The 12793-nt window shown below is 36.9% G+C and overlaps 2 protein-coding genes across 2 annotated transcripts; both read right to left on the bottom strand.

Annotated features, from left to right (window-relative positions):
* Positions 1-142: 142 nt before the first annotated feature.
* Positions 143-5321, bottom strand: LOC117419697 (acrosin-like). The gene is made up of 5 exons (XM_034032708.2): positions 3836-5321; positions 2749-2947; positions 1671-1936; positions 573-718; positions 143-484 (listed from the first exon to the last, which is right to left on the bottom strand). The coding sequence occupies exons 1-5, from the start codon at positions 3900-3902 to the stop codon at positions 143-145; spliced, it is 1020 nt and encodes a 339-aa protein (XP_033888599.2). The 5' UTR covers positions 3903-5321.
* A 149-nt stretch (positions 5322-5470) lies between these two features.
* Positions 5471-12155, bottom strand: LOC117419653 (arylsulfatase A-like). Its single transcript, XM_034032635.3, has 8 exons — positions 11669-12155; positions 10375-10615; positions 9663-9881; positions 8204-8373; positions 7553-7677; positions 7176-7303; positions 6591-6693; positions 5471-5836 (listed from the first exon to the last, which is right to left on the bottom strand). The coding sequence occupies exons 1-8, from the start codon at positions 11896-11898 to the stop codon at positions 5532-5534; spliced, it is 1521 nt and encodes a 506-aa protein (XP_033888526.3). The 5' UTR covers positions 11899-12155; the 3' UTR covers positions 5471-5531.
* Between the last annotated feature and the right edge of the window lie 638 nt (positions 12156-12793).

A 12793-nucleotide genomic window follows, 5' to 3' on the forward strand; every position in this document is an offset into this window, starting at 1 on the left:
CTAAAAACTTTATTAACTTTTCCATTATTATTAATAATAATAATAATAATAATAATAATAATAATAATAATAATAATAATAATAAAAACAGAAACAATTATTTTGCTGAAATTGTTTTTTTTTATTTTAATTGAAGCTCTCTTTACACCAGGAGGTATGTGTGCAGTACACTTAAGAGTGCAGAACACAGGCAGTAAACTAACCCATTGCTAGTGGCTGAGACATTGCCAGAAGCAGATGGTTTTTTTATAGCCATGCTCCTTGACGTATGTTTACGGTTGGTTTTCATCATATCCACTGGAGACTGACCACCTGTGTGTATCCCGCTCATTGTCTTTGTGATCCAATCAAGGTAAGGCTGCGTGGAGGTGTAAATCCCAGGATGTCTGGCTTCAGCACAGCCCTGTCCCCAGCTTGTGACTCCAATTACAATATACATTTTACTCACTTCCTCCTTGCACACCAAAGGCCCTCCACTGTCCCCCTGCAGATGGGAGAAATTAGTTTAAATTATAAACCCATGGTCCACCATTGGTGGGTTTTGAGAAGTTTAAAAAAAAGTGATGGCATACCTGGCAGCTGTCAACCCCTCCTTTCTCAAACCCTGCACACAAGTTGAGAGATGTCACTGCTCCATTATACCACTCAGTACTGTTACACGTTGCAAGTGGGACCAGGTTTATCTTTGCTTCCTGAAGAATATCAGCTGGAGTCACGTCTGCAGAAACAAAGGGGGTTATTATTTTCAAAATTGGATTTTGAGCAAATGTACTCACCTTACCAAAACTGCGTTTTCTTTTGCTTTTATATTATTAGTTTATTTGTCAGGCTTAAACTAGAATGGGGGGGGAGTGAAGTTACAAATGTAGACACCAGTAATTATATTGTTGTTGAACAAAGACCATTATGAAACTTAACCAAAGAATCATAAACTATAGCTGCCTGTATTGTTGATAAACTATGCCCAAGTGAGATGATTCTTTTTCATTGGAGAACATGTGTAATGGAACTGAGAAAATCAAAGACCAAAGCTGTGTAACTGATATGAAGACAGCACCTCAAAGTGTGTTGTCTCGATCCTGCAGAAATCTAAGACAGATCAGAGCAGTCCTCTCTTGTAATACCACCAAGTAAAGGACAGGCGCCAAACTACCAAAACAGCAATGAGGATCTAAAAAATCCAACATTTATTTTATGTATTTTATTTGGTTAGGGGTAGTTTGTTGGTGGTAAAGTGAGAAGACAGCAATGCATTTTCACTAAATTGGTGAGTTGGATTGCACATTAAAATCCTTAGCATATTTTTTTTTTTAAAGAGGAGACTATTTTCTATTCAGGAATACCAAGATATTTAGTGAGAATGTGGAGTGTTATCTGGCAACAAACTCCCCATCCCCAGTTGTACTGCTTTCCTAGAAAAAGGAGAACATCTCAGGGTACCATTCTAGTTGTGAGATGTCTTGTTCATTAAAATATTTCACATATTTTTAAAAGAGAGACAATTATCTATTCAGAGATTGTTTCAGATAGTGTGCAAAGGCCTATGACACCAGTAGGGAAAACTTTGCTAAATGTTAAAAACTTAGGTAATCTGCATTTGATTCTAACTGACATCTTCTGATGTATAGTATATGTAAATTATCTATGCTATCTTTTAATAAGCCTCTTACAATCTTCATGTGTGATGCCCCAACCTGCTACATAACAGTGAGTCATGTTGAGAATGCTCAGGTCAGGCTTCGGCAAGCAACCTGGCTGGATGAAACTGTTGAAATGTACTGGACGATCCAACTCTATCAGTGCAATGTCATTATATTCAGTCATGGGGATGTAATTCTGGTGTCTGTAAGCGCTTTTAATTTTCCTCTCTGCTGTCTCTGGGTTTGGTGCTGAGAGCTGAGTAGCACCAATAACAATCTTCCAAGCACTGAGGTCCCTGTAGTAGAGACAAGCATATAGATATATCAATAGTGAAAGATAATAATATGCAAGTCTAAGGCATACAACAAGTAAACTATTATTACGTTCAATTCATAATTGGTAACTTGACTCCAAGAGATAAAAATCGTACTTGTAGAGCAGAAAATGGAAACAATAAAAGATAAATAAAATGACATGAAAGTCCTTCATCAGCTAGAATGCTCCCGAGGGCAGTGGAGTTTGTTAAAAAATAAATAAAATGGAATCATGTGATGTTGTTGTCATGGAAGACAAGAACATTGTGGTCTTTTTGCTACTTCTTAAACGAGTTTGTTCCATTGTACTGATACATTCTGCAAACAGTTATCAAGATAATTCCATCACTATTAACATTAACAATTTCATTAAAATGTAGCTGCAGGTGATATTGTGCAATTGATTTTTATGCTTTGTAAATACTACACAACACCAGATGTCTTTTTGGAAATAATCATTTGGGCAGTGGTACTCATTTGTATCTCTTTCATTCTATTGCAGTCCATCGATTTGTTCCAAATATACCCTTAATTATTGAATTCCTGTCAAAAAAAAAGTCAAGATCATTTACAGCACTAAATGAAAGTGCCTTCATCGAGAGGGCACTATCAGTATCAGAAAAGGATTTTTCATGTGTTTTTTTTTAAACCTGGATTTACCTTCTATAATTCCTATGGGATTCCCTTATTGTATCCTTCAAGTTTTACATTGCTATTATCAATTTGTTACTCCTTGCCCGACGTCATAATCACCCTGTACATCCTCTCATAGCTGAGGTTATAAAGTACTTACTTCTCTGGGGTCTTGAAGCAGTGTGATGCAGTAAGAATCCACTTATTATTCAGGAGAGTGGCCCCACAGGAATGCCTGTGACCTTTTCTTGTGGGTATTTGGACACTCACTAACCAAGGCCAAGCTCCAGGGAGGGAGTCTATGCCTCCAACAATGCGAGAATGTTTCAGCTCCTTCACCATTGGCCGTGATCCACAGTCTGGAGGAGGGGGGAGAACCACATGGTTATAAAACCCAATAAACAATATGGGAACAACACTGTACTAGCACAAATATGTTCAAATAGACAAGTTGTCTTTGTTTGGGAACTTGGCATAGGTATAACATAATGAACAATGTAGACTCAATTGTTTGTAATTGGGATATAAAATTAATAAACTGCATGAGCCTCCTGCACTGTTTTAGTGTATTTTATTTGCTATAATACTAGTACATTATAACAGATAGTTCTGACTGAGAATTACATTTACTTGTGTCAAGTAGATCTAAAGGAATGTATTTGGGCTCAGTTTCTCTCAAGTGAAAAGTACTAATGCACAAAACAAGGGAACAAAATACCAGGATACTAAGGCCAGATTTGTTGTGCAATGTTCTCCGACCAAAATGGTTCAAGTAAAACAGAAGTGTTAAATCTTAAAAAAAACATGTTAGTCAGATGAGTTGTCTGTTACAGGTTTTGTGAGATTTAACACTTTTGTTTATAGTTTTGTAAGATTTGTTCTTTCACAAAAAAATGGTGCAAATTGAATGTTGGTGTAAAGACCTTGATAAATCTGGACCTATATTATTATTATTATTATTATTATTATTATTTTAGCAAACACCCTTATCCAGTGAGACTTACAATGGTCACAATTATATCACGTTAACCCATTGTATATATATACACAATGGTTCTGTACAAATCGAGAAATCACATGCCAAAAACGTTCTAATGTGCACTTAGAAAAAACAGACAAAAATGTATCCATAGATTTAGAATGTTTAATCACAATTGGTATTAATGTAGATGTACAGTATTTAGAACATAGGCTACAACAGCATTGTGTTCATTTCTGCAAATATTAGAATTTTAAGATACACTTACTGTCCAAGTCATAGGCACCATTGGCACAGGACATAGAACAAACAAGAAAGAAAATAAGGGTCTTCATTTTCTAGAAGCTCCAGATAGTTTTTGAATGTATACTGTATATTTCTCTTTACTATAATACACTCAAGTTATTGTATCTGATAGATTAAAGCTGGGTGCTTAGCAGTCACTATGACATCACTGTGACATTACAATCTGCAAGTAATGAGATGTGCTGACATCATCTTGTTGTATCAGCAGCAGAAATCCAGTTAACCAGTACCTTGCACACATTTTAAGATATGAAGGAACTATTTCTTAACTATTAGAAGGGGGGCGGGGGGGGGGGGGGGGGGGGGGGGGGGGGGCTGCGGCAACTCTCAGAATGGGTGAATTTACCCCTGTACAGCTGCTTAAAATATTTTAAATGTAATTCCATCTATATAGTTGTGTTAATATACTAAAAAACAATTGAAATGTACTTTAACTGACTATCTGTCACAGAGTTGTATTTTTTTAAATTATCAGCAACAAAAATTTAGTTTTAAAATAATTTTAAAGCTTCACTGCATCATATCACAACATTTTTTTAAAAAAGACATACCACATAAGGATTATTATTATTGATTTACATTATTAAATACATGATTAAGCATTTATTATGCAATGGGTGTAAAAAACAACTAAGTAGAACCATTACCTACAGGGAATAATAATTACTCTATATACTAGTCACAGAAACAACTGATTTGGCTTCAACAATGCCTTCATTCATTATATAGCCCTGTGACAGAGATCGAATGATTCTTGGTGTCGACCTGTGAGGGCACTGTATAAAAGGAACAGAGTACCCTTAAATAAATGGCACAACAATTTATTCCTTAGGGTAGATGGAAGTCGGTCATTTAGCAAAAAGACAGAGCTACGGTACCCAAACTCAATGAGTCAGACGGTAAACGGCGTGGCATCTGAGGATTGGAAGCGCTCGTTAACCTATGGGTCATGAGCGAGGGTATAAATAGGGGACATAGTGAAAGTGATCTGTTCCTTGGTAAATCATTAGTGCTTTAAACCTACAAGGAGTCTGTGTGGCAGTATTGTGAACCGTGAGTTTTATCTTGTGTTTGTTAGTGTTTGTTAACTGTCATCTGTTTTTTAATAGACTACCAGTAGCACGATCCAGAGCTGTAGCGAACATCACTTTCACCCGTGCATTTAATGGAGAACTGTAATACACCACTTGCACTTATTCACTATCACTAGGAACTGTGTTTGTGTTTTGTGTTTAGTGTTGGTGTGTAAAACTGGACTTTTGGTTGCGTGTCAAACGCGGGGATTTACAAATACCGAGTGATACACGCCGCTGTATCACTCCATCATTATTATTTACAGGTGTTTGCCATAAGGTTCTGGACATTGTTAATTAAATCAATAAACACCCTTGCACCTGGAAATCATGGTCTGTCTGTTTTGTATCCACTCTGCACTGCACACACCTGTATTCACTCACCACTTTGCCACAAGCCCCTAACCAGCTGTTGTGCACAGCCAGACACACTTGAAGGGGACTACAATATGCAGTACATTACAAGTCTGGTAGTGAACTGGTGTTAAGGGGATCAGTGCATGTTAATCATTCAAGTAAACAAATACTGTTACTGGTTTATTTATTTTTTGAGTTGGGCAGCAAGAATTCTTTCAGTTTTAGTCTTTAGGGAATACAAGAACAACAGGCAGGTTTTGGAGTGCATTGTGGGTTACAGCAGGGCTCCAGTGAGTGGTCAGATCCCTTTCCAGTCTGGCTCTCTCCAAAAACCATTGTCTCCTCAAACTGGGCCTTTAGCTCCTGTATCTTCTTTAACACCAGGTCGTACTCAGGCTGGTAGTCATAGACCATTAGGTTGTAATTCTCGGAGGGGTCTGACTCCAGATCAAACAGCAGGGGTGGCTCATGAGCCTTCAGTCCGGCAATGATGTGGCAGTCATGGTCTGGGGTTGTTTCACTGTGTGAAGAACCTGGAGAAGCAACAATAACAAATAGAAGGCTTAAAGTCCATAATCAAAGAAAAATTAAAATGTGAGGGGTCAAACTCAAACTTGCAGATTTGATTTAAGGAGTTGTGTAGAAATGTTCAGATAATTCCAAGAGTGTCAGAAGTCATAAGCCTCCCAAGTTTTCATAAACAAACATTCAAACAACCAAGAGAAAATGTATAAAAACATACATATGTGTGCTTCACATGCAGCTCCTATCCATAATTACATTAATTTTGTTAGTGAATGCAAGGAGTTAAGGGAAATAACCTTAAAAAGAATCACATCCATATAACTTATAACAATACCTGTAAGATGTAATTAACCTTTTATTCTCAACTGTAGTCAAGACCACAGGTCTTGAAAATGCATCTCTTAATAAATCATTTTCAAACGTTTATAACAAATAGGATTTTATAAACATACCGTTACTAATCATTTTAGAAAAAATCTAACCCAAGTATCGTTCTCCTCCACTGATGAGATGGCAGTATTTGAATGACCGGTTACTTCTAGTGCGGTGAGCAGTCTTTTGAAAACAAGTCGTGTTGTTTTTAAGTAGTACTTTGATTTACAGGATTTAAATAAAAAACGTATGAAAGATTTGCTAAGGTAAACCAACAAGGTGGCTGGTCTCTGAGAAATGGGAAAACGACAGAACAGCAAGACACATCACAAACATGCTTAATAAAAGGAGTGATATTCTCTGCTTTCGTACTGACTTCCTTTAGCTTACCTCGTGTGTAGTAATGTGCTTTATACTTCCCATATCGCACTGCAAACACACCCAGTTTTATAGAAGGGTCAACAGGATAGTAGAACATTGTTTTTCTCATGCTCTGCATTGAGAGAAAAAGATGGAGATAAACCACTTATACAGGTTAGCAGAAGATACTTATCACTTGTAACTATTACATTTAGAAAGACAAAATACAACTGACCAAATCTGACTGGAAGTCTTTCTTCAGGGTCTACACTGAAGATATTGAGAAAGACACCTAGTTTAAATTTTTGTTTCTTTTAGTATTTCTAGATACATGCCATTGATAACCACTGTAACATCAGATGGCAACTTAATCAAATTATGATTTTTCAGCTTTAGGTTAAAGGTTCTATCCTTTCCTGCAGCATTTCTATATTGTTCTCCCTTTAATTATATACATGTATTGATATTTTAAAGATAACTTTTCTAACTGCTTTGTTTACTTCATGTATTATTTCTGTCAATACATTTTCATAAACTTGAGGCTTTGTGCTCACATCAACATCAAAATATATTTCATGGGCAGTCATCCGATGGACTAGTTTTAGAATGAGTTACCGATTGACTTGAGAACAGGATATTGCTCATGTCGTAGCCATCAAGCTGTGCACTAGGAAGCTTTGCCTGTGCAAGAGCTGCAATGGTTGGCAGAAGGTCCAAGGTGCTTCCCAACTCATGAGTAACCCCTGAAGACATACAGGTACAGACGGGATAAAGAACAGTGTAACTGAGATCCAGGAAATAAAATATTCACTCTGTAGCAATGTTGACAAAATGATTCAACTCAACACTTGTTACTGAACTGTATATGCAGAAGAATGCCTTGACTGCAACCAAAGGGACTGTGTAGTCCCACTGGAGTGAGATCTACTTGTATTCCACCTTTCTTATTTAACTGTGCAGATTCAATGTGTTACTTGTATTTATGTATGTACCTGCTTGGATTCTTCCAGGCCAGTATGCAATTGCAGGCTCTCTCATCCCTCCCTCATATGTTGTTCCTTTCCCACATTTCAGGAGTCCAGCGTTCCCCCCACGAGACATTCGCAATAGTTCAGGGCTATTACAAATAAAAGATGAAATCACAAGCCAAATTGTTTGTTTCATATAGTTTTAAACACATATTGCCCTTTTAGAAATTAGCACTTATTGTATTTAGGAATAAATGCTTTTTGGTTAATTTATTTAAAAGCAGAGATACAGTAGCACATTTTTTTGTAAAATAAAAATAAAACTGCAAATCTAATAAAAAGCAACTGAGAAAGCTTAAATACTCAAAACTTAGCTAAAGTGTGCTGCTTGCTGCTGCTTAGTGCAAGTTTTAAAACAAACACCTGGTTTTACAGACCCCTATTCGCACTAATCTTGAACTACCCACTAGTACCTTTAGTAAGAGTCCAGAGATTGTGCTAATCGGGGTCCGTGAAAACCATATGCAAAATGTACTTACACAAATAACGGTTCAAACTGCACTTCACATCTCCTACTGCCATAAAATTAGTAATGTTATGAGGTCCTGGTCTGAATTAGTTTTTTTTTTTTTTTTTTTTAATTATTATTATTAAATCCCGTCAATACACACCTACCCATTATCACTGGTGAAGAACACAAAGGTGTTATTTTGGATACCACTTGCTTCTAGTGCTTCCAGAATCACGCCCACTGAAGTGTCAAATTCCATCAGTGCATCTCCAAAGCGTCCACGCAGAGACTTTCCTGCAGTTAAAGCACTTGCAAACTGGGGGTAGTGTGTGTGCTGAGGAGATAATTAAACAAAATTCAACACGACATCCAATACCTGCACTAGCTTTCCCTATATGCAACAGAAATGAGTTGTCTTAATGGGATTATTATATTGTCTTACTTTAACATAAAACAACAACAACAAAAACAGGTTTACGTCATGACCAAATTGCACTTTGGAGTAATAATAATAATAATAATAATAATAATAATAATAATAATAATCTTTATTTTATAAAGCGCCTAAATGCATGCAACACAAAAAACACAGAGAACCTTATATACATACAGCATATTAAGTATTAGTCTTAGCATCCCTGATAGATTGAGGAAGGTTGTTCCAAAGTTTGGGCGCATAGCGGCAAAAAGCACCATCGCCCATGGAGCGAAGCTTAGTTTTGGGTATTGCCAATAAACCCGAGGATGAAGAACGTAGATTACGTACGGGTGTGTAATGTGTAAGCAATTCAGCAATGTAACATGGAGCTAAACCGGTCAGAGCCTTATAGGTTAACAACAGTATTTTAAAATCAATCCTGCTCTCAACCAGCAACCAGTGCAAAGAAGCAAGAACCGGTTTAATATGGGCACCCAGTTTAATGCCAGTTAAAATGCGAGCAGCGGAGTTCTGAATATATTTTAGCCTGCTAATATCAGCCTCGGAGACACCTGCAAACAACGCGTTGCAATAATCGAGCCGGGAAGAAACAAAGACATGCCTTTCTGCATCAGGCACAGACAACATAGGGTGCAGACGAGCAATGTTACAAAGGTGAAAAAAAGGGTACCTTGGTGACATTGTGGATATGTGACTCGAAAGTAAGGCTAGAGTCAAAGATAACACCAAGACTGAGTGTGAAAAAACTGATTTAAAAAAATAAATAAATAAATAAATAAATAAATAAATAAATAAATAAATAAATAAAAATGCTGAAAAACGCAAAAAAAAAAAAGTTTGACTGTTTTAGGCCACAGGAAGCAATATCATAATTTTCAAAAGAATAAATATTTTATGAAGTAAAAGCCATAAAAAAAAAACACATTTGCTAAAAATCACAGGCTTATTTTAATGATTTTTGTGAAGGCAAACTTGCAAGCAACTTACTTTCAGAATGTAAATGATTTCTAAATCTGGGTCACACTGACCTCCCTGAGTCAATGGTGTTATCAGAACTTGGATTGCAACACGTCGAGTTTAAACTTGGTATTGACAACAATTAGGCAGTTTACCCTGACTCTGCAACAGGAAACAAATGGGCCACAAATGCTAACATATTTACATAGAAATTCCATGATACACACATGTGAGGCATAGTAGAGAAAGAAGGGCTGTTTTTTTCTGGCAGACTCTGTAATGAATTCTGTGGTGAACTTGTTGTAGTGTGGCACCAGATCAGGGAAGCTCACAGGCTGCTGAATTATTGTATTGTTAAAAAACAATGGCAGCAGGACCGCCCCTTGGTCACACATCCCATAACACTTTGTGTCTGGAGGAAAGCAGGTCAGGTTCTGGCAAGGGCCCTAGGGGAGAGAAAGCGAGAGAGAGAGGCACAGTTATTTAATTTGTTTGTGACTACATTTCTAAAGCTAATAATTTAAAACTATATTACAGATATACTGCTTTAACATTTGGCAACACCACTCTGGCTAGTGCCAAAGCAAGTCTATCAGCACACACAGCCTGGCAAAAAAAATAAAAATAAATAAAAGAGAGGATCAAGTCTGTAACCAGGGGCAACTGTGAAAGACATGGCCCTTCTGCCCAAAACAATACCCAAGGAAACAAGGTCTGATATATCATTTTAGAGGGCTGATCAACTAATGTTAACTTTGTCTTACAGTTGTACAAAGGTTATGATTCAGACTGCTGAATAAATATTCATGTTGCAAATATTAAAATGTTGTTGGTCACCACATGACCTTCCTTGTTGCTATTTTGAAAAATCAGACTGCAAGTGTCATCGTCTGTTCTGCCTCCACATCATAGGAAGTTGACATTATCAATCCTCATTACCTGGTCGTGAGAGTAAGGCACACCTAGGTAATGGTCAAATCCCTGGTAGACAGGTAGGAAGCTTCCATTGGCTCCAATGCCCAGGTGCCACTTGCCAACCATGGCTGTAGCATAACCCAAGGGCTTGAGGACCTCTGCAATAGTGGTCTCATTTAGTGGGAGTCCACCTTTCGACCCAGGGTAGAAGACACCAGGGTAAACTCCAGAGCGAGTCTGGTAGCGGCCTGTCAACAGAGCTGCCCTGTGGGTAAGAATACAGACACAAACTTTCTCAGAGAACACTGTCAGCAATTGTTCAAATCTTCTGCAATGGAAAAGTACTGGAAATTAAAATGTGTGCCTTACTTACAAGACAGATTACACAGCGATTTTATGCAAGAGCAGCGGAAAACAAATCCTGTTTTTACATAAAATGGTCACTTATGAGTCTTTGGTGCCATCAAGTGGGTGAGATTCTGTATTACACCTAGCAACAATATACTGTATAGTCAAGGCTTCTGTAGGTATGGCACAGTTTTAAAAAAAGTTATTTGGGCTTATGTTTTTCTTTTTTCTTTTTTTTTTTTTAAGTACATTTAAAAAAAAAAAACTTTTACATTTAGTGTTGTATAAAATTGTACAGATTTGAAATATAATCATCACAAAAACAGCTCGTCCAGGCTAAGGTATGTATAACCTCATTTTAGCCTTTTTTTGCACACAAAATCTCATAACCAACATCAACTGTCTGTGTACAAATCAATATAACATATCAATAAAGTTTTTCAAACATGGTGACAAGTTGAAGAGTTTCTGGAGGAAAGGACTGCAGACACAGGTAAACATGATCTTCGTTATGTTTTTTGATACAGTATTCCTGTTCAACTCACGACTGCAGCTTGGCACAGACGTGTAGCTCAAAACCAACACCTCTAGAAAAACACGGAAATACATATTTATGCAATGTGCATGTATTTAATGTAAATAAAAAATACAATTCCAGAAATACCACTTTCATAACAACTGTTACATTTTAACATGTTTTTTTTTTTTTAATTGGGTTTCAGTTATGAGATTTTTGAGGGATTAATGACAGAACATTAAGAAGAAAAAAAAGGGTAATATTAACTGTGCTATGGAAACAAAACATTAAAGGTCGCTGATTTGGGTATAGGTTTGAATAAAAACATATTAATAACAGCAAGAATGTTGTATCAACTTATCAGTGCAAGTTACATAGGCTAGTAATTTGAAAATTGCACAACCACTGTAGCCGTGTGCACTCCTCAAAACAATACATATTGCAGGAACCTACCTAGAAGGGCTACACACGGGGCTGGCGGAGTAGAAATCGGTAAATCGCAATCCATTGGCTGCCATTATATCGAGGTTTGGGGTTATTGAAGTCGGATGTCCATAGCACCCCAGATCGCCGAACCCCATGTTATCGGCAAAAATGAGAACGATATTGGGGCCAGTACGGCTGGTAGACCCAGTGTACCACAAGTCAGAGAACAAAACTAGGAACACTATCCAAAAAGTCATTGTAGTAATTTTAAAAATAACAAACAGAACAACGAATGAGCTTACATTTCACTCCATACTCAATATATTCAATTACGAAAGAATGACTACACACGCTCTCGCTTTTTTTTTTTTATATCCTCGTGCAATTTTCAAATGCTAACATTCTTTCGGGTAGGCTAGTGCATTCAATAATACATTTAACTACTTACTCGTTTTAAACACTGTATAATTTATTCTTGTTATCGTGCTTTGTTTGCACATTAAGTCCACCAGCAGGATTTACTAACGCCACCTACTGAACGGGAGTATAATAAACCGTTATTTTGATATGACAAAAAAGGCTAAATTATAGGTCTGTATTCATTAAATTCTCACACAAGTGTACTCTGTGGCTCATTCATAGAGGTGACTGTGGTTAACTAATTTATGTTCCAGGCTATAGATGTTTAAAGCTGGTGTCCGAAAAACATGTTGAATTTTGCACTAAAATATGACTGTGGGTGAACATTCTTTCATACTTTAGCCTTCTGTGCCCTTTGCTTCATCAGAAACCAGACGTTGGCTTACTAGTTTGTTTACATTATCTAAAATAGTTTTAGCTGCAGGCACATAAGTCTCGTTCCTTTAGTGTAAGTAGCGGGGTTCTGAAAAAAATATAACGTTATACATCCCCACATGTTGCTACAACTGTTTAAATAACGTACCTGTAATTTTTCTTTTCATTGTTAACATCCTGACAACTTTTTGCACTTATAACTTTATAGTCTGTTTCAAAGCTCTTTTCAAAATGGACGCTCTAGTGCACTGGGGGTTTGAGATCTGTCCTCTAAATCACTGCTGGAAGAGTGATTAAAAAAAACAAAAAACATAAGTGCACAGGCTTTTGAAGCGGCCATTTTGAAAAGATCTTTGA

Source organism: Acipenser ruthenus, chromosome 14 (genome assembly GCF_902713425.1).
Source record: "Acipenser ruthenus chromosome 14, fAciRut3.2 maternal haplotype, whole genome shotgun sequence".
Taxonomy (NCBI): domain Eukaryota; kingdom Metazoa; phylum Chordata; class Actinopteri; order Acipenseriformes; family Acipenseridae; genus Acipenser; species Acipenser ruthenus.